This window comes from Haliotis cracherodii, unplaced genomic scaffold (genome assembly GCF_022045235.1).
Source record: "Haliotis cracherodii isolate W230 unplaced genomic scaffold, xgHalCrac1.p SCAF_5, whole genome shotgun sequence".
NCBI classification, from domain to species: Eukaryota; Metazoa; Mollusca; class Gastropoda; order Lepetellida; family Haliotidae; genus Haliotis; species Haliotis cracherodii.
Window position 1 is genome coordinate 29096680 of NW_027266308.1, and position 23703 is coordinate 29120382.

The 23703-nt window shown below is 41.4% G+C and overlaps 1 protein-coding gene across 2 annotated transcripts in view; it reads left to right on the top strand.

Moving 5' to 3' along the window:
* LOC139442758 (alpha-actinin, sarcomeric-like) overlaps positions 1 to 16410 on the top strand; it is a 48403-nt gene extending 31993 nt beyond the window's left edge. For both annotated transcript variants that reach the window (XM_071223653.1, XM_071223652.1), the window contains exons 7-23: positions 377 to 462; positions 856 to 948; positions 1598 to 1828; positions 2203 to 2279; positions 2541 to 2670; positions 3366 to 3457; positions 3808 to 3853; positions 4013 to 4075; positions 4784 to 4846; positions 5165 to 5242; positions 5772 to 5927; positions 10687 to 10971; positions 11450 to 11503; positions 11989 to 12057; positions 13119 to 13277; positions 13689 to 13847; positions 14782 to 16410. In XM_071223653.1, coding sequence (XP_071079754.1) covers positions 377 to 462; positions 856 to 948; positions 1598 to 1828; positions 2203 to 2279; positions 2541 to 2670; positions 3366 to 3457; positions 3808 to 3853; positions 4013 to 4075; positions 4784 to 4846; positions 5165 to 5242; positions 5772 to 5927; positions 10687 to 10971; positions 11450 to 11503; positions 11989 to 12057; positions 13119 to 13277; positions 13689 to 13847; positions 14782 to 14940 — 2000 coding nt within the window. In that variant the 3' untranslated portion in view covers positions 14941 to 16410. The remainder of the gene's footprint in view (positions 1 to 376; positions 463 to 855; positions 949 to 1597; positions 1829 to 2202; positions 2280 to 2540; positions 2671 to 3365; positions 3458 to 3807; positions 3854 to 4012; positions 4076 to 4783; positions 4847 to 5164; positions 5243 to 5771; positions 5928 to 10686; positions 10972 to 11449; positions 11504 to 11988; positions 12058 to 13118; positions 13278 to 13688; positions 13848 to 14781) is intronic.
* Positions 16411 to 23703: the final 7293 nt, after the last annotated feature.

The window sequence follows — 23703 nt, forward strand, 5'->3', positions numbered from 1 at the left end:
TCAGCGGGGGGAAAAAATGGAAATCAGATTTTTACTTTTTTTAATAGTTTTCTCAAAAATTAAAGTTGGCAGGTCCATAATCCGAAAAAATATAAAACGCCTGGCCTAAGGGGTGTAATGTACACTCTTTACAATGGGTGATGGTGTTAAAACACTGACTACTCACGTCAAAGCTTGCTTTGCTTTGTGGAACAATGTTTGAGACCCATACTTGGAGTCCCCTGTCTTGAGAATAGCTGGGACTGAAAGGGGTGTGGATTCAACCAATTTCAGAATATCTTTTAATCAAGATTTTTCATTTCCTTTGATTACTTTGCAACTGTTAATGTTTTAATTTCATTCTTGACTGACCTTATTTTTTTGTTGACAAATACAGATATGGTGAACTCCGTGAAACCAGATGAGAGGTCTGTGATGGCATACGTCTCCTGCTACTACCACGCCTTTTCAGGAGCTCAGCAGGTGATGAGAATCACTGTGTATTCTGGCCGTGTGCGAGACAATGTCCTGTGTAGCACCCTCTGGATTTTCAAATACAATAAACTTACTCATCCAGTACAGCAATGCTAATGTTCTGGATAGTTTTAACTCGTCACAATTTTTATTGTAGAATTATATGAAACAAATCATGCCAAATGCAGTAAATGATGTTTTAAATACCACTTTATTAAAGTGAATCATAGTAACAGTTCCTGTGGGGGACCTGGGATGGAATTAGTCCAAGCGTCCTATTTCTTGTAGTAGGCAGCAATTTGTTTGGATCCAGTGGTCAGACTTTGAAGACTGTGTGATTATCTCAACCACTGGTTGGACTGGCCCAGACTCAATAGTTTACGATGTTGCTGCATGTTTCAGGCTGAGACAGCCGCCAACCGTATCTGCAAGGTGCTGAAGGTGAACCAGGAGAATGAGAGGCTCATGGAAGAGTATGAGCGTCTTGCCAGTGATGTGAGTCTACCGACTTCCTATTCCGCATTACAGACATCTAGTTTTGTTTCCTACTACGTATTCAAGATTCCTATCACAATGTTACATGTCAAAATCCTTTGCTAATTCAATTTACCGGTTAAGAAGACATAGCCAGCATGGAAGGGGCTGTCGGGTAGCCTAGTGGTTAAAGCGTTCGCTCGTCACCCTGAAGACCTGGATTCAATTCCAGACTTGGGTACAATGTGTGAAGCCCATTTCTGGTGTCCCGCGCCGTGATATTACTAAAAGCGACGTAAAACCATACTCACTCACTCACTCACCAGCAAGGAAGACTTGAAAATGAAGAGTTGTTGAAGTCTAACTTTTAAGAAATTGTTTTGCATACTTTTGTAGCTATGTTTGAGGTTATGTGAAATGTGATTAACAAGTTGAGCAATATTTACTTGATATCTTGATATTTTTGAATGTTTTACACATTGGTTGAGACAGGCAATAGTTGTCAGCTTGGTGATGAACTCATCATCGTAATACTTTGGTACACTTCAGTTTCAACTTTAAAGGTGTGAAAGGTTCAATCGAAGTAGTTGTTTTGATTTCCGCAGCAGAGTAAGGATGTAATGTTGCTGTCTACATCATAAAACTTATGATCTCCCCTTGTTTTTTGCAGCTTCTTGAGTGGATCAGGAAGACCCGCCCGTGGCTGGAGAACCGTGTGACAGACAACACCCTGCCCGGCACCAGACGCAAGTTGGATGAGTTCCGTGACTACCGCCGCTTGCACAAACCGCCAAAACTTAACGATAAAGCTCAGCTGGAAAACAGCTTTAACACTCTACAGACAAGGCTGAGACTGAGCAACAGACCAGCCTATATTCCCACAGAAGGCAAAATGGTTTCGGTATGTATATCTGATTACATTCATACTTTAGATACACATGACTTATCCAAAAGTTGCCATTCTTATAATAAATACCTTTGGACGTGGTTAAGTGTTAATTTGATAAGTTACCGTCTTTTTTTCCATATTTTAGAGTACTTAAAAAAAAAAACAGCTCTATTTTCCAAAGAATATTGTTAGGTTCTCTGTAACCACCTCTACATATCATGCACATTGTGACTTGGCAACCCATGCTTGCAGTAAAAGGCAGCTAACTGGATCGGGTGGTCAGGCTCGCTGCACATTGTGTGATACCTTTAAGACTTGTCAGTTATTTGTAGGATTGTTATCTGTACAGACAGAAACTATCATGGGGCATGTTTTGTCTGCTGCAGGATATTGCCAATGCCTGGAAGGGACTGGAATCTGCAGAGAAAGGATTTGAGGAGTGGCTCCTCTCAGAACTTCAAAGGTAGGTAACTTTACTTTTAAAACCCCAGTGGGAATTTAGGGACAGAATCAAGGTCTTTTGTTACTCTCTTGGATGAATTGCTGCAACCAGTGTGGAAACTAATGTAACAGGAATGTTGAAAATTTTGTAAGACTTAAATAAATTATTGCGAGGCACAGTAAGTGTATAATGCTAGGAGGTATGCTGAGATTGTGAAAATATTAACATTACTTTGTTCTGAGGGTTGCTGATTCAATGTTACATCGTCCTCTCAATTTACAGATTAGAGCGCCTTGATCATTTGGCGCAGAAATTCCGCCACAAGTGTCAAATTCATGAGGAATGGTCAACCGGCAAGGAGGACATGCTCCAGAGCAGAGACTTCAAGCAGTGCAGACTGAACGAACTCAAGGTCAGTAGTTTCTTGTAGGTCAAGGTCATTACAGGTTTGTTCCGCATGGTCACTGACCGATGAACATTCACTGTTTCCTAGGGGGCATGGGTGGCCCAGACGTCTCAGGCGCCGCGATTCGCTGTGCAGAGTTTCGTCACTTGGGCACGCCAGAAACCTATGATTGATGGTTTGAATCCCAGTTCGCACCGATTATGTTTCTAGGTTTGTCAGCACCATACCTGTGCTCGTTGGTTTCACTGAAGTGGTAAACGTCTTGAGACCTGCATCACCACGAGCCTTTCTCCCACATTAAGATGACACGCCGTGAAGTAACTTGAATACTGTTAAAAGCGGCATTAAACCCAACTCACTCACTCACTGTTTCCTAACTTTTACACAGCTATCATGGCAGTGTGCTTTATTTCTATTTTTCATCGACATCTCAAGCAGCATTTAGATAAAAGCCATCAGCAATAAAACATTGCTGCCTATGGTATTCAGTATCATGTTCCTTTTTTGGCCTCCATATTCCCAACATGAACACCAAATATTCTGCCTCACTTTAAATATTACTAGTTTCCGCCACTATCTGTTCTGTTGTGTATCTCTCTGATCCAGTGCAGAGTTTGAGTCAATCATTTGGGTACATTTACAAATGTTTGGATGCAGTGAAGTGCTCTGCCTGGTTAACCTGTGTTTTGTTGTACTTCCAGGCGATGAAGAAGAAGCATGAGGCCTTCGAGAGTGACCTTGCTGCTCACCAGGACCGCGTGGAGCAGATTGCAGCCATTGCACAGGAGTTGAAGTGAGTGCACTCCTTACCATCAAAACCGCAAGGACAATTTCAGATAATTCCTTGCTCCTTGCCAGGAACCTATGTTCGAATCCTAGTTCACCCGAGTCATGTTTCTAGGTCGAGCAGCACCATACTGGTGCTCGTGGGTTTCACCAATGTAGTAAACGTCTGAGACCTGCATCACTTAGGGCTTGCCTCCCACATTAAGCTGACATGCTTTGATAGAACTTGAACACTGTTAAGATAAACCCAACTCACTTAGTGTTTTTCATTAAGTTACATGGAACTTGTTAAGATGAGCTACTTCATGAGGCTGTTTCCTGAATGTATGGCTGACAGTGACATTATGTATGTTTCAGTGCTCTGGAGTACCATGATGTGGCATCAGTCAATTCAAGATGTCAGGTAGACAACCACTACTGTCTTCTTACACATATCTTCCTATCCACCTTTTGTTTCTAAGTATGTAAACATAAGTATGATGTAAATTCTTCTGAAAATATTGTCAAAGCTTTATCAAACTATGATTAGTAATCAAAATATGACCCTGTGTTTTTTCTTCAGCATATCTGTGATCAGTGGGACCGTCTTGGTCTGTTGACGCAGAAGAGGAGGGAAGGACTGGATGTAAGTTGTCTCCCCTGTTTATGATACAGTTAGTGTCCAAACCATTTCCATTTCTGACTCACACTGTAATTGTAGATGGACATGTTGGCTGTAGTTTGCCATGTATATCCCAAATGACAATTTACAATACTGGCATAGCTGCAAACTTTTTGTATTTGTATGAATTTGCAGCTTAAGTATGTAAATATGATTTCTTTTTTAATTCGTTCAAATAATACGCCAATATACAAAAATAAGTCACAAGGGCACAATTTTCGACACCAATAAAGACAACTGGTTTGAATCTTATTACAGTATTGAATTATAGTGTCATATTATTGGAGGTTGCTGAAGCCGAAATAGAAACCAAGTGATAAAATTATCGTTTCGGAAATTGTTGGGCTTTGGTGTCAAGATGAGCAGATCGTAACAAAGTATTAATTGTAAATGGGGAAGTTGGCAGCTGTGAACTGGGGGTTTAGGGTAGTGATTGATTCTCTAAAGTGACTGTTGGACTAACATATGCTTGAGATACATCAGTGTTGTAGTACACAATCATGAATGAAAGTAATGATTATTGTCAGAATGATATTTCTTTAAGAGTAAGATCTGTAAATTGCATCCATGAAATTGACATGTTTCATCTTAATTAACAAAATCTAGGTTAGGAAATAGTAATGCTTTTCTGTTAGACCTGTCATAGTTGTGACCTGTATGTGTGTCTTGTAGGAGGCTGAGAGGATTCTGGAGAAGATTGACCAGCTTCATCTGGAGTTTGCCAAGAGAGCTGCAGTAAGGGTTTTTCATTAAATTTTACAGCTTCAGGTTGACTTCAATATTTATGGGTTGTTTGTAACCCTAAGCCACATTGGTCAGGCTACAGATACATGGGACCAGGGGATCCATGTTATAACATTGAGGGTCATTTGTGTGTTCCTGGGTCAGTGACCCCACCACCTGTCAATCTGAAGCACTGATACTGATTAGCACTAATGTTGTGACTGATCATAAAAGGTGATCGGAAACAGGGATGAAATGAATTGAATGATTTGTTGTAGAATGTGTGAGAACTGACGACTTTGACAATTTGTCCTTTCCTTCCCCTTGCAGCCATTCAACAACTGGATGGATGGAGCTAAGGAAGATCTGATGGATATGTTCATTGTGCACACAACAGAAGAAGTGCAGGCAAGTGCAAGAACGCCATTCACAACAAAAGATAACTCATTTTAATTTCAAATTCCTGTCTGAAATTGTAAACAATATGGACTGTTGGCAAACATTTAACTGTTAGTGTTGATACTGAAGAAAGTCACTGTGGTTGTCGAGCATATTGAACTGATATATTTCCAAAATAAACCAATTATTAATTTATAACCTAAATATCTAAATGTAACTTTGAATATGAAAGCAATATATACTGAATTGTTTGATAGGCATTACATAGGAGTTGACAGATGACAAAGTAGAGACAATTTATAGATGACAGTAAATAAGGAAGTTGTTATCCATTTGCAATATATACTTCTCAACATTTACTAAGGACCACACCTTTGACTCAAGATGACTATTGTGATCCATAGCAAATGTTGAGTAATATATCTTTAACATGGCATCATAGTGCAACTGATAAAGGTCCCAAATATTCTTTTAAACTCAGGTAGTCTTATCAGTAGAATGGTTCTGTGGACTTCAATGTGAGTTTGGCGGTTTTCAGGGTCTGATTGACGCCCATGAGCAGTTCAAGGCCACTCTGGGTGAGGCAGACAAGGAGTTCCAGACGATCATCTCCCTGGTGCAGGAAGTGAACCGCCTGGCCCAGCAGTACAACCTGACCCCCCCAGACAACCCCTACTCTACACTGCACGCTCAGGTACATGGACTTCCTCCCCTCTATACATGCTGTAGTTTACATAGTCGTGGCTGCAACAAGCACTGGTCGTGGAACTTAGCATTTTATGTTTCTTGTGAATAAGAGGTTATTTTCAAGTCGAAAAGTTTTGCAACATTAAATTTTTACTCTTCATGATCTTTTATTCTTGCTCCAAATTTTGATGGTTGATGTGGTTTTATCAGATACACAACTTAACCTGAAACAATTCCCATCCTGAATTGTGATAACGTGTAAGGACACGCGACAAATTAAAATTCAACCAACCCTGACACCTTTAACCAGTTTTCATCCCTGGAATAGTGTTGCATATTTATTATTGTAATTTTTTTAATTCCGACTGTAAACATAAAGTTGTTCTCTTTCTGTAAGCATGTATCCTATCAGGTCCATCATCAAGTTTTATGTCAGATGAGGTGAAAGCCAGTCCAATGTGTCCAGTACAGCAGGCCTTAGCTAGGGGCCAGCTTTCTTATAAAGTTTTCTCTTAATCACTCGTTTAGTGAAAGTCCACATGATATCCACTACATTCAGCTTCAGCTTAAATTCCGGAGAGCTTCTCAGAATGCACACGCAATTTACCATTTACGTTTTAGACATGCAGTGTGCTGTGCCTAAAATATTTTGCAAGTTTTTTTCACCATGTTATTGCACAAACTACTGAATTTGCAGGATGAAAGTCCGATGGAGGTATGCTAGGCACCTTGACAATTACAGATATAGTAATGAATATACTGGACCATGCTAATATCACAAACCCTCCATTATCACTGTATAACGTTTCCCAAAGTTAAACTTTAGACAGGTCATCCCTATTATACATGATTATAAATGTTGCACCTACTATGTATATGAAACTAATATGTGTTTGGAAATGCACTGATATTTATTCAATGTAAAATGTTTGTGGAGTCCCATCTTGTCTGATTTCTGAAGATAATGCATATTCATGTTTTCTCACGATTTTAACTTAAGAGTCATTACTCCCACTGTCTCTGAAAGTTATGGTAGCAGCTAGCTCTTACTATACAGCGATAGAAACTAACATTTTTAGTCCACTACTCCTTATAATGATAACATATAGCAAAACACTGAAAAATGGCAAAGTCCTCATGATACCTTAACTATTGGGCAGTTTGGTAAGGACTATAGGACTAGTGCCAATTTCTATCGCTGTAACAAAGCAGCTAGCTATGACTGTAAACCAGTTAGCTATGACTGTAAACCAGTTAGCTATGACTGTAAACCAGTTAGCTATTACTGTAAACCAGTTAGCTATTACTGTAAACCAGTTAGCTATGACTGTAAACCAGTTAGCTATTACTGTAAATCAGTTAGCTATTACTGTAAACCAGTTAGCTATGACTGTAAACCAGTTAGCTATTACTGTAAATCAGTTAGCTATTACTGTAAACCAGTTAGCTATTACTATAAGGCAGCTAGCTATTACTGTAACCCAGTTAGCTATTACTGTAAATCAGTTAGCTATTACTGTAAACCAGTTAGCTATTACTGTAAATCAGTTAGCTATTACTATAAGGCAGCTAGCTATTACTGTAACCCAGTTAACTATTACTATAAAGGTTAGATTAGATGTGTAAAGGTGTGTGTTGTGTTTTCATCCGTGTCATGCTTGTTCCTCGTTGCCTAACCTCATCAAGTACCCGTATGGTTTGTTAATGAATGATTGCCAATGTCTAACCCATACCATCTAGGTTGATGCACCCATTTTAAAGCATTTGTCCCCTTTCTTTACATTTGTTTTTGCCTTGGACTGGGAGTAGGAGGTTAGTATATGCAGCCCTCACTGGCTTGGGTACGAGAGAGCCAGCGAGTGATCGCTTCTCCACTCAACCTCTGTATTCAACTGTTTGTAATGTCGATGTTTCATGCAAGGTGCTAACACTTAATTCCCACGGCGAAGGAGAGCTACACAGGGTGTCGCTGTACTTCGCTGTCACCTTACATTTGCTTTTTGTTGTTATCGTGTTATTCTTTTATGTGCATCTGTGTGGAGGGAATGTAGATCAAAGGGATATGACTGAACCCTGTTGCATAGCAACATAAATATTTAAGTGAATGAAACTGGCATGGGTAGCTGTTTTTATCACAAAATGTTTTGTTTTTTATGAAATGTTGATTGAACATAAACTTTTAGCATGTGGTGAAGGTGTATTTGGGCAGGAATGTATCAAAATGTTATGAGAATTTACAGCAAACTTAATTCAACACTTTTGATATGTGAGCAAATGGTTTTATTGGGGTTTCTTAACGTGACATGGTGTCTTAATTGTAAAGCTGTATGAAGGAAGGTCAGCAATGTCTGGTGATATCACTTATGAGATATGGAATCCATATTGAAATAGTAAGTGTCTCAAACTGATTTGTTGGGGGGTATTCATCCATATTGTTACTTTGGTAACTGTTCCCAATGTTTTCTAGAACATGTCCTACCAAATTCCTGAAGGTGACATGGTAGACATTGAGACCTAATGTTGGGGAATCACCACCTTACGTTATCAGGAACATGGTGCTTGCAGTCAGTCACACAGATGTACATTGTTTAGTGTTTTGTTGTTTAGATAGTTTCACTGTTCTGCAAAATAAACAACCCATATGTGAGACTCGAGAATCACAGGAGAAATACTGGCGCCACAGTGTCACGGAAAATGGTGTCATAATGGAAATAACTTTGTTTAACTTTCACGTCACACTGTCACCACCTATTAACACGTCACATTTCTCCTGGCAGGCAATAACAACAATGTACTTGCTAACCAACTTACTAACAGCTTCAGGTCATGGGAACTAATTGTCAGTGTATGCAAGAGCTACTGTGGTTAATCCCTCATGAATATTTCCTGTTGTCAATACATCACTGCAACTAAGTTCAGTGACAAACAAACAAATAAAGAAACTTGTTGTAATCTGATCTTTCTGTCCGCATGTTAAATGTATAGTGCATGAGCGATAGTATCATCAATGCTTGTAAATATTATTAGATTTAATGACAAATATTTAGCAATGCCAGAGTGCAGAACTCTGTTATCTGCAGACCTAGGTTCCACAAAACGATCTTAGCACTACGAGTATTTTAAGTCTATGTTGAAGTAGGGGAGTTGTGATCTTCTTAGCGCTAAGATCCCTTTTAGGAACAGGCCGGAGGCCCAGTTGAACAAAGCGGGTTGCTATCCAATGGATGATCGTTGCTCCTATATTTAAAATTGACTTATGACAGTCATAGAACTAAGGTCACTTTGTGGAACGACAGCCTGCTCTGATTGTAGTTGACAGGAATTGTAGCTCTCTGTACTCTATAACTATGTGTAGATGTAGTCACTCTAAATACTAAGACTATATTTTTGGCAGTCCCCTCGAAGGGGAGGGTTCATGTCGCATGCAACACATGCATGATCAGCTGTCACTCGTCAAGTCAAATCTGGTTACAGGCATGGTCTGAAAGCAAATTTCATGTCTTTTATTTTCATCTCTTTTGTTCACTGAATATATCTTTTGCCTTGTGCACTTAAATTTTCCTAAAAAAAGCAATAGCTTTTTGAGTTCTTGTGCTTTAAGGTTATGAAAATAACAGTTCAGTATATGTCTGAGTATAAGCTTATTTGTAGAGGAATCAGTGTTCGAAGTAATTTTAAGACCCAACAAGACAGTTGGGCAGGTGACCCATAAGTGTTGCCTGCTCATCTTCAAATTAACCTTCCCGCATTCAGGCATTATAAAGATTGAAAAATTGCAGAAACTAAGAGACAAATCATGTCTTGATTTAATTGAAATATTGCCAAGGACTTACGATAAAACTAAATACATAAGTTTTCTTAAAATTACCTGCCAGATAGCCTGGCAGGTGAAGGAAAAGCCCGACAGGAAAGTTACCAGCCACGGGCAGGCGGGCAGGTAGTTATTTCGGACACTGTGAGGAATCCCAAGTACTTCTAGGTGTCATATATCTCTATAATGACTAATAATATTAATCTCAACCTGTTTACTCAAGCTGATAATTAACTTATGGTAATTTGAATTTTATTAAAATGATAAACATTGTCTGATTTTCTAAAATGAACTTGATTAAAAATTGCCAATATATTCGTCATCAAAGTTAAAATAATGTTTGGAGTGTTTTTTTTGTTTGTTTTAATCTAACGTGAAAAAATATGTGGTCCCGGGCATGGATATTTCTGTTATATTACTTAATCATGCTGTTTTGTGTTCTGTTTAAGTGTTATATGTATGATAAAATGTATGAAATATCCTTGAGTACTTGGAGTAAGCAGTTGATAGTTACATTGCATGCATCTTACAGTGCATAATGAAAGCCATAGCTCTTGACTGTTAATCACCATCCATCATTGTCAACATAATCGTTGTGACATCATCCTCATTGTACCATTGTTTCATTGTTTCAGTTTCAAAAGGGTTGTTCAACTTAACATTTCCTCCAGTCAGTTGTAGGATTGAGAACATTTTTTGCTGCTGTCTTTAACAGGAAGCAGATGAACATTGGTCCCTTCTTTGAATTCTGACATCTCACATTTATTACCTTATTAGGAATGAAGGGGTGAACAACATTTCAAAAGTTGAATATGAGTCTCCTTAGCGCTAAGTCAGTGATAGTTGTGACAGAACGTTATTATACTGTAGTCATCTGCTCAGTAGCAGTATGTTAAGATGAGGACAAACATTGACTATCAAGGGGACATTCTGACTGTTGAGGGTTTGTTTGTAGGACATCGCCAACAAATGGTCAGAAGTCCAGCACCTTGTGCCCGAGCGTGACTCCACCCTCCAGAACGAGATGGCAAGGCAGCAACGTAACGAGCGCCTGCGTCGGGAGTTCGGCCAGAAGGCCAATGTGGTGGGCCAGTGGATCGAGACCAACCTGGATGCCGTGGCCTCTATTGGTCTTCAGTCCAAGATGTCCCTTGAGGACCAACTGAAGAAGCTGAGGCAGTTTGACAACGCTGTCCAGGCCTACAAGACTAACATGGATGATCTGGAGAGAATCAATATGGTGTGTACTGCCACTGGCTTATATGTGTAGACCTAAAGTATGTTTGACACAGAGTGTTAATTTTTATATGCTGGTGAAATTGGCTGATTAGTTTAGCCAACATTGAGATGTTATATCTGTTGCTTATAATGGTAAAGGGGCGGTCGGGTAGCCTAGTGGTTAAAGCGTTTGCTCGTCACGCCGAAAACCCGGATTGATTCCCGACAAGGGTACAATATGTGAAGCCCATTTCTGGTGTTCCCCACCGTGATGTTGCTGGAATATTGCTAAAAGCAGCGTAAAACCTCACTCACTCACTACAATGGTAAAATTAGATACTGAGTAGTGAAATGTTTATAAATATATAATGTATTTGTAAGGCTGATGTTGATTATGTGAATAAGCCTTCATTCATTTATGTGGACAGAATAGGGAATGTGTTTCTCAGTTGTAACAATCTTGTGTTTGTATGGTTCATGTTGTATGGTTCATGTTGCAGGAAGTGCAAGAGGCCATGATTTTCGAGAACCGATACACACAGTACTCTATGGAGGTGAGTTGTTGCTTCAGGATACCTGTTCATGTCATAAATACCAGCAACTAATGATTCTTTAACAACTGTTAGTGCCCCTGGGGATTCCAGGTAAAGTTGGTTTCCAGTAACCTATGCTTGTAAGAGGCAACAAGAATGGATTGGGTGTGGTCAAGCTCGGTGACTTTTGAATTTGTGACATCATATTCTGATGAGGTGGGGCATATGTCCAAGACTTCATGATATACATGCGGGCATTATGTTGCTGGAATATTGCTGACTGGCATAAGTCAAAAGCGAAAAACATTTGCAGTTTCTGTCACTTCTAGGCTAGTCCAATGGATAGTGTGTTGTCCTATTATGCAAAGACCAAAAGTTCGATTCCATACAAACCAATCGATATTTGTAGGCAATTGTTTCCTTGCCGTGACAGATGCAAGTTTATGTGTTAGATATACGACTCTGCTGTAACTCTGCCTTGTCAAATGCTGGATATTTGTTTTCAGACTCTGCGGGTAGGATGGGAACAGCTTCTCACAGCCATCGCAAGAAACAGCAACGAGGTGGAGAACCAGGTGAGCTATAGCACACCACGAGACACAGGTGGTCCAGTCGTCTAAAGTGCTGCAATTTGATGTGCAGTGATTAGGCTTGCCAGAATCAAACAATTACGGGTTCAAATCTTTCACGAAAGTAATATATGTCCTGAACCTTCATCTCTACAGTATTAATTCCAGACACACACTATGATATAACTGAAAGACTGTTCAAGTAATATCAGTATGACAGATGCTCGTATGATAATCTCTCTGTCTGACCTAGTTGTCTATAGTGCAGTGTTGTGTCTGTTACTCATGCAAATATGTGCTGATTATCGTTTTGATTCCCTGATTTGTTCCTGGTGTGATCCTTTCGCTGTTATCATCATTCTTGTGTACATGGGCCTTTGACCTGGTCACTGAATCTTTCTTACGAGGGGGGCACGGGTGGCCCAGTTGTCTAAGGCACCGCGATTCGCTGTGCAGAGTTGCGTCCCTTGGGCACGCGAGAAACCTATGATTGTGGGTTCGAATCCCGGTTCGCCCCGATTATGTTTCTAGGCTTGTCAGAACCATACCCGTGCTTGTGGGTTTCACCGAAGTGGTAAATGTCTGAGACCTGCATCACTTCGGGCCTTCCTCCCACATTAAGCTGACAGTCCGCGATATAACTTGAATACTGTTAAAAGCGGCGATAAACCCAACTCACTCACTCACTCACTCACTTTCCTACGACACTTAGGTGACACACTGTGATACACTTGAAATACTGTTCAACTTGGTGTTGAACCCATTTGATTCACTGCATTGTGCTGGTTCAGGTTAATGACATTGTACTGAAACTCTACTATGCAATTTTGGCATGTCACCGTGAAGTAAATCAATGATGCATTTTACTGGTTGTGAAGTTCAAGGCAGTTTTAAATCTAATATTGATTTTATGTATTGAGTAATGGTTATTCCTGACCCAGAGAGCATCTTAGATGATAAGAAATGAAGATTTGGGTTTTTGAATGTACACATTATGAAATTTATGGACTTGTGACTAGATAAGGGCATAAGACTAAATTTAAGATATTGATTTCTTTTCATTTTAGATCTTAACCCGCGATTCTAAGGGCATCAGCGCAGAACAGATGAACGAGTTCCGTGCCTCCTTTAACCACTTCGACAAGAGTCGTAACCGCCGCCTGGAGGCTAAGGAATTCAAGGCTTGCCTTGTCAGTCTTGGATACAACATCAGAGATGATAGACAGGTAGGATGCATGTCCTCACAGCAAGTTCAGCCTGAACTGCAAATTCTAGAGGAATTACAGAAAATTCCATGATGAAATCATGAGTTATTCCGCAAGTCGAAAATAAGGGATCCCAGGGTCCTTGAGGTTTGGTACCATTGTATTTGAATCTAGGGTCCCCTTAACCTTCAGTTTTGACATCAGGGTGATGACAAGGATGTCTTGACTTTTTTGGTAAATTTGAACCCTTGATTCTGATGGATAAAAAAATATATTAAAAGATAGAAACTTTGGAATAATTGGTAAAATATAGCCCTTGATTTATTTGCATTTCATGCAGCTTGAATGATTCATGGATATTGCTGCTGTGTAAGGAATATATCAGTCCTGAAGACATTCTTGTATCCTAAAACATGGTCTATGTAATTCCAGGGCGAGGCTGACTTCCAGAGGATAATGTCAATTGTTGATCCAAATGGAACGAAATTCGTCACCTTTGATGCCTTCCTAGACTTTATGACTCGTGAGACAGCGGACACAGATACTGCAGAGCAGGTCATGCAGTCCTTCAAGATCCTTGCAGGAGACAAGGTGAGTCCACTCAGTGCCACCAGTCACACGGACAAACCCTGTGTGGCTTGAGGGCCTCTGGTTACTTCATGCTAGTCAATATGTGTCCACTAAAATGGATCTTCTGGTCAGGTTCTGTGACTTGGCTGAGTGCATGTCAGTCATTGGTTGGTCTGATCAAGATCCGGTTAGACAACAAGGTATCTGTTCACTATTTGATAATGATCGATCCAGCCTCTGCAAACAATTTATGAAGAGAGCAAAGCCTTCTCTGACTGAAATAAAAACAGTAACCATACTTTAAACAGAAAAGGACCGCCTCCGTGGTCTAGTGGTAGAGCGTCCGCCCGGAGAGCAGTAGGTCCGGGGGTTCGATCCCCGGCCGAGTCATACCAAAAGACGCTAAAAGATGGTACTTGTTGTTACCCTGTCTGGCGCTCGGCATTCAGGGTTAAACCAAGGACTGGTCGGCTCGGAGTCCGTATACTGTGTCTGAGTTGGGTATTCATGTTAAACTGCGGCATGGTATCTCAGTGAGCTAGCACTATAAATCGGCATCAGTCCGGTCAAGCACACACCACACACACACACACACACACACACACACGTCGCTATATAAGTGCAATAATCTTGGATACGACGTTAAACCCAATTTCACCTCACCTTAAACAGAAAAGCATTCTTTTCTCCACATTAAACCGACCTGCCCAAACAACTTTGTTATAATGTTAGTAATAGTTGTAGTCTATTTACCTGATGGAGTAAGTATATACTCCGAGACATTGCATTCCACATGATAAAGAAGTTGACATCCATAAATTCTCTTCCGTAGTAGTTAAATATTGATTTACAGAAATTTGTCTATATTTTTATTTTCACCCAATTGGTTATTATAAATCTGTAAACCATAAATATGAAGAGTACCTGAAGCTAACAACTGTTTTTTGTCTTCCAGCCGTACATCACTGCTCAGATCCTGCGCCAGGAGCTCCCCCCTGATCAAGCTGAATACTGTATTCAGCGTATGGCCCCCTACACCGGCCGTGATGCCGTGCCTGGCGCCCTCGACTACATGTCCTTCTCCACAGCCCTGTACGGAGAGAGCGACCTCTAGACACGTTGGTCAAGGCCAACCAGGGGACACTACTCTGAGTGTGCAGCATAGCCAGGCAGTGGTGTGCAGTTTAGCCCACCCTAATTTGTATGTGAGGAGTGTCTCTGTGTGATCAGTATCAATTATACTGTAGTTGCGACTAACGCCATCGTCCAACCGACCGACCGACCCTCTTCTGTTCTGCATGCTCCTGGTCACTGCTGTAGGCCCCGAACTGTAGTCTCCTACCGGAGCAAGTGAGCGTGGTCGCCAGTACGTAGCCAGTAATCATGGGACATAAACTTATCTACTTCACAAAGTAGTCCCCATGCCTTGGTCTATGCTGCATATTTGACAATGCTTCCTGGATGATACATGGCTTATATTTTTACAAAAAGCTGAAATTTTTACACATCACCTTGAATGCTATGCATACCCATCTGATATTTTTGTGAGCATGACTACTGAGGCAATATACAGGTTGAGATGGTGTAGAGGCTTTGTTTGGCGTTCTGTGAAGCAGCCGTGTCATGACGGTTCCGCTGTGTATGGTATTAATACCAACATAGACCTAGATCTAGCAAGTATTTTGTGAGTGTACGTACATAACACTGCCATGCCAGCGGGGGGAGGGGCAGGGAGGGTGGGGATGGGGGTGAGTATGTGTATAATAAGTCCATCATCACCATATGTACGGTTTGCTGTAAGAGTATTTTCAAGTTTCTGGTTTCTTGTTGGACAGATGATTTTATTGGCGGACTTGGCCTCCTGTCTGCCAGCCCATCACTTTGTGGGGATGTTGATGTAATATTTTAAACATGAGCTGTATCTAGTTACATAGATATTATTTAATGTTTGGTTGGCATACTGTGCTAAATGACTGATTTCTCACGTTGGGACTGAGAAGTGCTTATATCTGGTATGCGTGTATTTATCATAACCCTGCAGAGTAACCTCGAATACAGGTTCAGTGCATCTATCTGGACATAGCTTCTTGATGTATTCATAAGATTTATCAAATATAATTCATGTCTTTGTTTGCTCCTTCGTGATCTTCCAAGCATAACTCTCATAAAATGTGATTTAAAATATTTTCTTTATAGATACACTTTGTATAACACATTGCCACAAGCCATATATTTTAAAGATGCATTGTTGCATATAAGCTGGGCCATGTCATTAACAAGTATATTACTAATCTTTATACAGATTTATACATTAATCTACTCACTGCAAGGTGTTTACGGTAATCAAAACACGAGTTTCAACCTTGATCTGTAGATTTTGATATTACACCATGAAACAGAAATCAAAATTTAGCACCCTGTGCTAAGACTGGTCGAGTGGTCAGTGTAGTGATTGGAAGGACTGCTGACCGCTGACCAGTGACATATCACCCCAGCTTGACATGTAGTCTCTTTCGCGCGCTACCTTCATGTCTACTGATTAGATACTGCCCAATAAAAGTCTTACCTCTTTACCACATCCAGACTCCTGTTGTTTGTTTTCTTTGGGAGACAGCAATGAAATATGCAACTGAATTAGAGACCAGGATCATCATAAAATGGTGGAATGTTCTTTTTGGAGAAACTTTGAAGGATATATTCTGTAAAACAAGACAATCTAGAACCTGGAATGGATTTTTGTTTGAGCTGTGATATAACTGTAATCTTGTCCAAAGCTTAGTTGTTAAACTCGCCTCAATAAGTCCCAAGCCTATCACGACCATTGAGGGGACCCCAGGAGAGCTCATGGCTTGCATGGCAAATTTTAAAGAAAAAATGGTTCATAGTTGTCGACCCAGATCTAATCTGGAAACAACTCTGAAAAGGACTTTCTTTGTTACAAACTTGTGTTCAGCTATAAAGAATTTTGCGTTCCCTACATGGGAAAGTTCTTAATGCTGCAGTACTTGTAAGCACAAAACAATACTTACAAACACCTTGGAAGAGATAACTGCAAGCTTTTGGGGATGTTTATTCATCAACATATAGCAACATTGACCACCTCCGTGGTCTTGTGGTAGAGCATCTGCCTGAAGTGCAGAATGTCTGTGGTTGGTTCCTGGCTGCATCATAGCACACAGCATAAAAAGATGGTACTTGTTACTCTTCCTGGTGCTCGGCATTAAGGGGCTAAAACAAGGACTGGTCGTCTCTGAGTCCTGGACAGAGTCTCAGTGGGGGGTATTCATGTTAAGCTGCTGCATGGTATCCTTGTGGGCTTGCACTTTTCCATAGGCATTAATTTCACAATCACTCGCAGCATACATGCAGGTCGTAATATGAGCACAATAACCTTGAACGCGTTACACTGCATTTCATCTCACTTCTGGTTGCTAGGCCATCTACAGGGAAAAGGAACTTTTTACCGGGCCTGGCACTCGGCATGAACCGGTTAAAAGGACTCGCTGGCTTGGACGTATACATGTCTTGCTATACAGTTTCAATAACTTTGAAGGGATGTTAAATCTTACTTAACCGCAACATCCATGTTATCTACATGAAAGCAATATGATCTTTTTTACTTTGATAAATGAAGAAATGGGTAAGCTATGGATGCAGTGGGCAATGCAATATTCCAGCTGTTTGAGGGTTTGGATGCTTGGAACAGTCCCTGATTCCTTATGTGTTGCCAGACGTGTGAACAGACAAACTGTTTGTCAGGACCACATTCTTATGTAATGTTTGAATGTAGAAACGTGCTCTGAAATCGTCATACATAATCTGCAGCTCAAAGATCAGAGTCAATCCCACCCTGGCTCTCCCATGTTCATTTATAGCCTGGGAAACAGCAGATGTTTCTCTTATGTGTCTGGTCCAAACTACAGGACCTTGTGTCGCTGCTTGAATATTTCTAGATCAATTACTGTTACGAGTCTCAGAAATGCGCGGTTCTATACACAAGGTCAGACACTCGCCTTGTATCGCTGTTTCCAAAGTAAAATCGCAAATCATGCACAAAAATTGATATCTACCTATGGTTCTCTTGAGCGTTTGGTGTAAGCAGACTGATACGCATTTTGAGAACGTATCTAATAGCCATTGATAACATTTGTGTTACTAAAATAACGATTTCATTGGAATAAAGTGCATGGGCAAAGGATTCCCTTTACATGCTGTTATATGATAGCGAAGGTGTAATGACGTTAAATGTCTGTAAAATTAAGTGCGGGCGTGTAGATCAATATCTGGTGTGTTCACCATGTTGGGTGATACATACACCTCACCTTGGAAGATTACAGTTGATGAACTTGCGTATGATTGCCCTTAATATTGCCCGCCATACCGCCGTAAGAGCTACCCTAATCTTGGCTACGTTTGTAGGTGCTTGGTCTCTGGCGTATACTGTCCGCCCAAGAACAAATATCCTTCCGATGCTCCATTGGGGACTTGCCGTATGCCTTCCCATCGGAGATAATGGGTGACGACCTTGGCACGATGTGGTCTGGCATTGTCATCTTGCAGTTCAAAGTTTTTGCCGATAATTCCAGCGGATGGAACAACGATCGGACGCAAAAGTTCACCAACATATATTACAGCCCCACACCAAGACCCTACCACTCCCATACCCGTCATGGTCAAAAATTGTTGCCCTGCCATACCGCTCGCCGCTGCGTCGCCAACAATGTTTTCTACCATCTGTGAATCGGAGGCAAAACCTTGATTTGTCTGTAAACATGATGTAACGCCTAGCCCTCTCAAATCTTTGCCGCTTATGGTTGGTTAGCTGTGCACAGGGCGGCTTGCTTTCAGGCGGGCTGCAAAGAGCCGGTTTTCAACGGTAGATGTTGAAATTCGCCTTCCTATTATTTGTACAGAATTCTCTTTTGATAACATTAGCAAATTTGAATCTATTGTGTTGTGCAATTAATGTAATAAGACGACCCTGTCTCGGTGTCATCGTTTTAGGCCTGCCACGCCCAGGTCTTATTGCAACCCCACCCGTTTGGCGGTACTTGTCCCACAGTCGGGGCAGTACACTTTGTGATTTGTCAAACATTTGGGCAACTTGGGATATTGACTTCTCCACCTCTGTCGGGGGCGGTCGGGTAGATTAGTTACCGAAGACCCGGGTTCGATTCCCGACATGGGTACAATGTGTGAAGCCCATTTCTGGTGTCCCCCGCCGTGATATTGCTGGAATATTGCCAAAAGCGGCGTAAAACCATACTCACTGACTCACTCCACCTCTGTCGTACCCACAATTCTTTGAGATACTGTCTCGGGGGGCATTTGTAAGGGTGTGCTTAGCCCAAATGCATTAGTGATTTGGGCTTCTGTGTGCACGTGCACCACGCGCTTTTCATGCTTCATGTGAAGCTCATTTCATTCAGATGCAAAGCCACGGCATTGTACACATACACCTCAACGATAGTAACATTCAAATCATTATTTCCCTTTTTTGTGTTGTCAGTAGTATATTACAATGTGATTGATATGATCGATTCATCATATTGCTACCACATTGCTCACCAAGATGAAAGACAATACAAGAATATATTACAAGTGAGTATTTATAACTTCGATGATATGTTCAGTCAGGGTCAATGCTGAAGGAGTGAAAAAATACATCATCATCTCGTACTAGCACCAATCATCGTTCTCATGGGAATTCCAGGTTAACATTGGTCTAAAGGAACACATGCGACCTAAAAGGCGACCTTATAAATCGAGTAGTCACGATGCTCATAATGATAATTAGGGGTTTTCAGGTCCAGACTTTAGCATGAGATTAAGAGAAAGGTACTTCGTCATTGTTTATAGCAACAGGGTATACTTTTTGTAAAATGTATACTTCTTAGGAATGTTCTACCTCGATTACATCATTGCCACAAATCCTGTTTTTTGGCTGCAATCACACCATTTTCAGATTTGCAACAGAAGTCCTCTTCACTGTCAACTACAAAATATATATACAATATGTTGTTCCCGTAATAGCACTAAAAGCATACAGCTCTTCTGTGCGCAAAGGCGTGAAAATCATTCTTACCTGTGTGTGTTAGACTCAACACCCACTAGTGCTCCATTCACTATCACTTGGTTATGTAGTCACACTATTTCGAGTGTTGCGAGCTGTGCACCACCCTCTCCAAGAAGGGGGCACGTGTGGCCCAGTCGTCTATGGCCCCGCGATTCGCTGTGCAGAGTTGCGTCCCTTGGGCACGCCAGAAACCTATGATTGTAGGTTCGAATCCCGGTTCGCCCCGATTATGTTTCTAGGTTTTTCAGCACCATACCCGTGCCCGTGTTAAACGTCTGAGACCTGCATCACTTCGGGCTTTCCTCCCACATTAAGCTGACACGCCGTGATATAACTGGAATACTGTTAAAAGCGGCGTTAAACCCAACTCACTCACTCACTCTCCCGACCACCGTACTGCGCATACACGGATTTGCCGCCTGTTAGGGATCAGCCAGGCATCTCCACGTCAACGGCATGGTCTTCATGTCCTATTCGGATTGCACCACACACTCACGGATACACCACACACTCACGGATACACCACACCACCATACCTCCCGCCTAGGCATCTCTCACATCCCAAGAACTCAGAATCTGCTTTTGTGGATGGATATTATCAATCGGGTGCTTCACCCTCGCAGGAATACGGATCTTCACTGTCCTTCGTGGATATGATTGAGTCTATTTATCACTTCATGCCTACGCTTCAACCCCAAACGGAATAACTTCTTCCGCAAAAAAACTTCTTCCGCCGGAATATGCAGGTTGCCACGCCCCTGTTGCTTCTTAAGACGTCCACCAGACGCTTCCATGGCTGAGTTATACATGCAAAGTCATCAACCAGGCCTAGGATACTCTTCAAAAGCTAAGACATGACGATAGACTTCCCCTCCCAACAGTTAAGAGGATGTTATACCCATAACCCATAACTTCATTCTCAGATTCTCAAGTTCTAAACGACTACTTCCTCAAGTTGGTTAAGAATCCGAATATGAAACTTACCTTACCTGCTAGTCAACTCAAGGATTTTTTAACGGCCAACAGATATTCCAAGGATATAGAAGGATATAGATATCAATTGGTTTGTTGCTGGAATACATCAAGCCATCCTTCCATTGCAAGCCTCTTACGACATTGTCCCGGAAATACTCTCCTCAGAGATCAGGTCGGACCTATCAACAGTTTACTGGACACCATAGCCTGTCTGGATTTCGTCACAGCTTCTTTGGATGCGACAACAACTCTCAGCGCAGATCAGATCCAAAGCAGTTTCCACTTAAGCTAAGAAGATGATGATGACCCAGCCCATAATGGCTCCCAAGATATCTAATGACAAACTTATGAAGATTATTGAAGACGTCAAGCAGGATACGGCTGAACAGTCCCAGGAATCAACTTTACAATTTACAGCCAAGGCTCGTGGATCATCGGTCCCTCCTATGCGTCCAAGAGAACACTCGCAGGACACAACCTACCAGGAAGAAAGAGAAGGGAGAGAAGGAATCATTTCAGTCTCTCTCAGAAATGAGTGAGTGAGTTTGATTTTACGCCGCTTTTAGCAATATTCCAGCAATATCACGGCGGGGGACACCAGAAATGGGCTTCTCTCAGAAATGACCATTCGCAGCACCCTCCTGAATCATTTTCCTCAGACAGACTACAAACGACGCGGATCCAGTCGAAGAGGTTCAGGGGACAGCAGCCGACTCTATCCGCACTCCTCTTACAGTCACATATCCTAATTACCTTTTTTTTGGTCTACGGACCTCGATCTACATCTACCACATTTCAACGTAATGTCGACTCTGGGTAAAATGAGAGTGCATCGTTGTCATACGCCATACAAAAGGAAGCAAATTACGTCCAACCACTGGAGTCTAGATGTCACTTCCCAAGGATACAAGTTGCTCTCCAGGACTCATCCACTCCTTGTATCCCAACTTTTTTTTCTTTTTTTTTTTGGGGGGGGGGTGTGTGTGTTCTTGTAGTTTCTTGCAGGTCAAGGTCATTACAGGTTTGTTCCACATGGTCACTGACTGATGAACATTCACTGTTTCCTAGGGGGCACGGGTGGCCCAGTCGTCTAAGGCGCCACGAATCACTGTGCAGAGTTGCGTCCCTTGGGCATGCCAGAAACCTATGATTGTGGGTTCGAATCCTGATTCGCCCCGATTATGTTTCTAGGTGTGTCAGCACCATACCCATGCTCGTGGGTTTCACCGAAGTGGTAAACGTCTGAGGCCTGCATCACTTCGGGCTTTCCTCCCACATTAAGCTGACACGCCGCGATATGACTGGAATACTGTTAAAAGCGGCGTTAAACCCACTCACCCACTCTCCGGTATTCTTAGTCCCGAAGAAGAACTCCACGGATATGAGTATGATCATCCATTTCAGGGTTCACAAGGATAACGGTTCCCATAATTCTGTTTCCCATCTGCAGCTGGTTTGTCTTCATGGGTACTTTGACAATTTCCTAGCGGCCGATGAAGACAGATCCCAACTACATCAGAACATGATCTACCTTACCTGACTAGAACCTATCTCGTTTCCTGCTTCATCCAAACTGGAAAGGTTGCCAGTGCAGGTACAGTACATTGTTTGATATGCAGTGGATATATGTGTCCTCCGGGAGGATCGTTTTACCAAATCGCTCATGCTGATCAACACGGACCTGGCGCAAATGGTGGATTTAAACCTGATATCTATTTGAGACATGAACTAAAGAGGAAGACGGAAGTTTAGCCTCTGGTTCAACTCCCTTTGAAATCGGACCTTGGACTTTCGTGTTCATTTGACTCTCCACCTTCGTCTCAAAGTCTACTGGTGGACACATCGAGATTCCATAATGTTGGGAATTCCTCTGACCTTCTAACCTCCCGAACGTCATCTCCTTACGGATGCCCCGGACTCGGGCTGGGGAGCTAATATGGACGATTTCCAGATACAGGGATTGTACTCATCCCAGGATAATGTTTAATTAAACGTTATACCCAAATATTAATAGAATGACATCCACTCGAGACATTTCTCTTCATAATACCATTTTTACTTCTAGAAAAATACCCCCCATTCTTAAAATTAACCAGTTAATTGGTAATGATTACAATCTGATATTCCTTTCTGCAGACCAAAGGCCGTATGAGCTATAGAATGACCGTGGGAAAACAATTACAAAAACAGTCTAATCATCTCTTGATGTGACTTGATATAAACCTCAGACAGCAATGATCGTTTATACCTGATCATACAAATGTCCAGATCAGTTATTGTGGTTCTCTTTTTGACTCATTTACGCTTCTGTCGAAACGGTATTATTGACGGAATTAAAATATTGAACATGCCATCATTTTCTGTGTATTCTTTAAGGGAAAACGTAATCTTCCAAATGACATTTATTTTTCCATGATATACTAGGAATGCTATTTTAGGGAACACTCGAATTTATTCAGAAATGATATGTAAAGAAATAACGTTGTGGAATCTTTATAGTAGATAAAAGCAACAAAACCGTTTCGATATCCATAAGAAATTTCAAATGCCAAATGTAGAGTCGATTGTACGATTCCGACAATATGTGAGCATGTGTTTATGAATTACTGTCAAATAGTGGTGATACCAGGTGTTCGCTAAGTGAATATCTGGTCCCTGCACCATTAGTATCAATGTAGGCATGGCATCTTTTGGGCATACTACATATCAAACGCCGGATTGTAACCTGTGGTATATTTCGCCATTCGTCTCGTAAGGCCGGGCCATTGCTCTTGCAAATTCTGGGGACGCTGAGGTCGGTTGCGAACCCTTCGGCCTAGAACATCC